The 3107-nt window shown below is 48.5% G+C and overlaps 1 protein-coding gene across 1 annotated transcript; it reads right to left on the bottom strand.

Annotated features, from left to right (window-relative positions):
- Positions 1 to 268: 268 nt before the first annotated feature.
- Positions 269 to 2565, bottom strand: LOC149334664 (uncharacterized). Its single transcript, XM_089555862.1, has 4 exons — positions 2311 to 2565; positions 2070 to 2249; positions 1687 to 1909; positions 269 to 1342 (listed from the first exon to the last, which is right to left on the bottom strand). Exons 1-4 carry the CDS (start codon positions 2502 to 2504, stop codon positions 269 to 271), a joined length of 1671 nt encoding a protein of 556 aa, XP_089411988.1. The 5' UTR covers positions 2505 to 2565.
- Between the last annotated feature and the right edge of the window lie 542 nt (positions 2566 to 3107).

Genomic DNA, 3107 nt, shown 5'->3' with positions numbered 1-3107 from the left:
CCTTCAAAAAAAATTCAGCAACGTTTCAATACTGCTTTTCGGGTTCTGCTTGTGACCTTCCTGAAACAGCCATAAACTGTCATGAGTATAAGTTTGCAAGGACAGGCATATGAAAGCATTACTCAAACTGTCACGAAGATAACAAGCAACGACTGTCAAGTTTTTTGAATAGACACAGAAAGGTGGTTCAACCCAAAACTGTAACAAGGGATGTCAACACAGTAAAACGGAACCAAACCAATGAAAGAAATATGATGCAGTCAGGCTTTCAGTTGCCATTTTCGTTAACCTCAGGCCCTTTCGTGTTGATAAGTGGGTTTTGAAGGTTAACCAGAATGCAGCACATGCGCATTATTGAACTCATATGAGGTATCATGTCCACGGAGACCCTTGTGTTCAAGACATTAAAGAGCTTCAAACGCTGGATCACCCTTTCAACGTGTATTCGTACCTGTGCAACATGGTAGGTTTCCTGCAGTTCCTCACAGGTGAACTGGACATTCCCTTTCGAGAATAGGGGCCGAACAACAATTCCTTCTTTGCCTTCGGCTGGTGCCCTAATTCCAGGAAATCCCTTGTCAGCAAGTACTACATCTCCTGGCTCTATTCGGTCTAGAAATCCTGACTCCAGCGTGATGTGGGTGTCTGACGTTCGACCCCCATAGGCATTCGACACAAATGTAATGCAACCATTTGGCAAAATTCCCACCAAGAACTTTAAGGTGTAACCACCCTTGTAGTGGGAAAATAGAGCACGTCTCTGTTCCAGTGTTGGTGGTTTCTCTGTCTTAACCTCAGTGCAGTCTATAATAAAACGGCAGCGTGGGTAGTGGCGCATGAAGCAAGCAGGCATTAATGCATCAACAGTCGCGCGTGACGGGTTTGGTATGAAATTCTGCAGTGCAGCCAACATGTTGCTTAGAACAAAGTAGAATATTCTGCTTACAGCTGTACGGTGGAGACCAAAAAGAACTGCAATGCTGGCAAATGAAGTTCCCAGTTTCAGTCTCATCAAAAAAATTACCAGCTTTTGAGCTATGGGCACGTCGATTTGCCGGACAGGTATAGGAGAAATGACAGATAAAAGGAGCGCAAATACATTTGCGCTGACGCCACACAGTTCCCGGAATGCTTCCTCTTTGCGATACATGGACTCATAGCCCAAGCAAACACAGCTGCGATCTTCCGGACCAGCGAACGTTGACTCTGTAGCCACCTGGGCTTGAACACTGGTATCTACAGTGTCGTTGTGGCAGACTTGAGTCGATGCGCAGCCTTGAGAAGCCATAGACAAAAAGAGAGTACACTGTCCTTGATGAACACTCCCTTCAGTCTGCGTAGCCTGGAAAACGTTAAAAGTTTGCATTAGTTTTAGTCATCTCCTGTGTTTTGAAGAGATAGTGCAAGCAGCCCTCTTTTTAGCTTTCTTTGGTTGCACAAGTTGCGTGTTCCTGATGAGAGCTTCTCTCCTAAAAGTTACTTCATTTGCAGACTAGAGAGCTCAGTAAGTTGCCTTTTCAGCAATGCTAAAATGAACTAAATAGCACAAAGTAAAATTCTCAGAGGAACACCTCAATTATTAACATGTGCTCTATATCTAGCAGCATCGATTGCAAGCAGAACTTGGAACAACGAACGGCGTGTAAAAAAAGGTTATTGATAAAGACGATGCAGAAAACAACATACCACAGATAACACGGCAGTAACGATTTCGGACGAACTTGGTGCACCGCCCGCACAAGAAGCTGGAGCCTTGGGGCGTGAAACCTCTGCCATGGTCTCTGGCTCGTCGTATGTCGGCGCTTCAGCGTCCGCACCAGAATCTGCAGACCGGGAGCACAAAGCCTCGGCTGTGGTTCGCAGCTTTCCGGGAGTCGACGCTTCTGTAGCCAAGCCTCTGCGCTGAGCTCTTGAAAAGATATGCCCAAGGTTAAATTCTGATGTGTAGCTCTAAACCGGATGTCAATAACAGAAATATCACACCGGAATATCTGCTCCGGAGCACTTATAAGCCGCGCCGGCAGTATTTACGAACCAGCAAAATCTCTCCCGTGAACAGCGCTGCTTACCGCTCGTATCTCCCAATCTTTGTGCCGCTGCAGACGCCGTCGCATCTCCCATAGCTTGCCGGAAACAGCGTAGGGACGTATGCAGGGTGTCCGGCAATCGTGCTTTTCTCGTTCCCCACAAAATGTGCACTGCAGATGCGGGTCGAGTAGCGGTTCGGTTGCCATGGGCTTCCGTCCGGGCTAGTGAAAACAATTAAATACAATAAGCCGTTGACAACGCTGACGAGGCGTGTATGCTTACCTTGCACGGCGTACCGCTCTAACCCAGCGCTGCCTTCTTTCCTCTTCGTACGGCCTCCAGGGAAACCTATAAAATTTAATCTTCGGCAACTTTCCGGCCGTGTTCTTATAACTGTTGTGGCAGCCGTACACACAACAGTAAATAGAACTCCTGCTTTTAGATTGCTTACACTGCGTGCTGCCGCTGGCCGCCATGGTGTCAACTGCGGCGGCTGCACCTTGGACTTACGCATAACGCACGTCGCGAACGAGAGGTGGCGCCACATGTACGGTCAAAGCTGCAGCGCACGATGCTAATAGTTCTGGAACTTTGTAACTCCGTGACGGTCGATGCACCTGCTGATTTCTGTGATCACCGCGCTTTGAGGCAGGGAGTAGTAGAAGTCTTTGACATCCACCGAAAACGCGCCAACATGGGCAGGACACTCGTTTTGAAGGAATTCTGACACGGTCTCCGGCTTTCTGATGAGGAAAGGATCTTTAACCTCAAGGTGCGACAGGCACTTCTGCAGGAACACCGCTGCCTCGCGCTGCCACGTTCCTCATTCAGACACAATGACACGGAAGGGGCAGCTTACTTTATACGTCTTGGCGCTGAAGAAGACGGTGAGGCTGGATGCCTTCGACGCCTTGACAGATGAGGCCAGTCTTGAAAGGCCAGCACGCTCACAAAGCTGTACTGCCTGCTCTTGCACTTTCGACGGCTTGACAGTTTTCACTTGTCTGAAGTTGGCAGCGACTGCAGCTTGAGCCTTTTCCTTGTAGAGTTCGTTTGCCACGACGACAAAACCACCCTCT

This window comes from Amblyomma mixtum, chromosome 8, assembly GCF_055824585.1.
Source record: "Amblyomma mixtum isolate Tamu chromosome 8, ASM5582458v1, whole genome shotgun sequence".
In the NCBI taxonomy this organism is placed as follows: domain Eukaryota; kingdom Metazoa; phylum Arthropoda; class Arachnida; order Ixodida; family Ixodidae; genus Amblyomma; species Amblyomma mixtum.
This window is presented reverse-complemented; position numbering and strand designations above follow the sequence as displayed.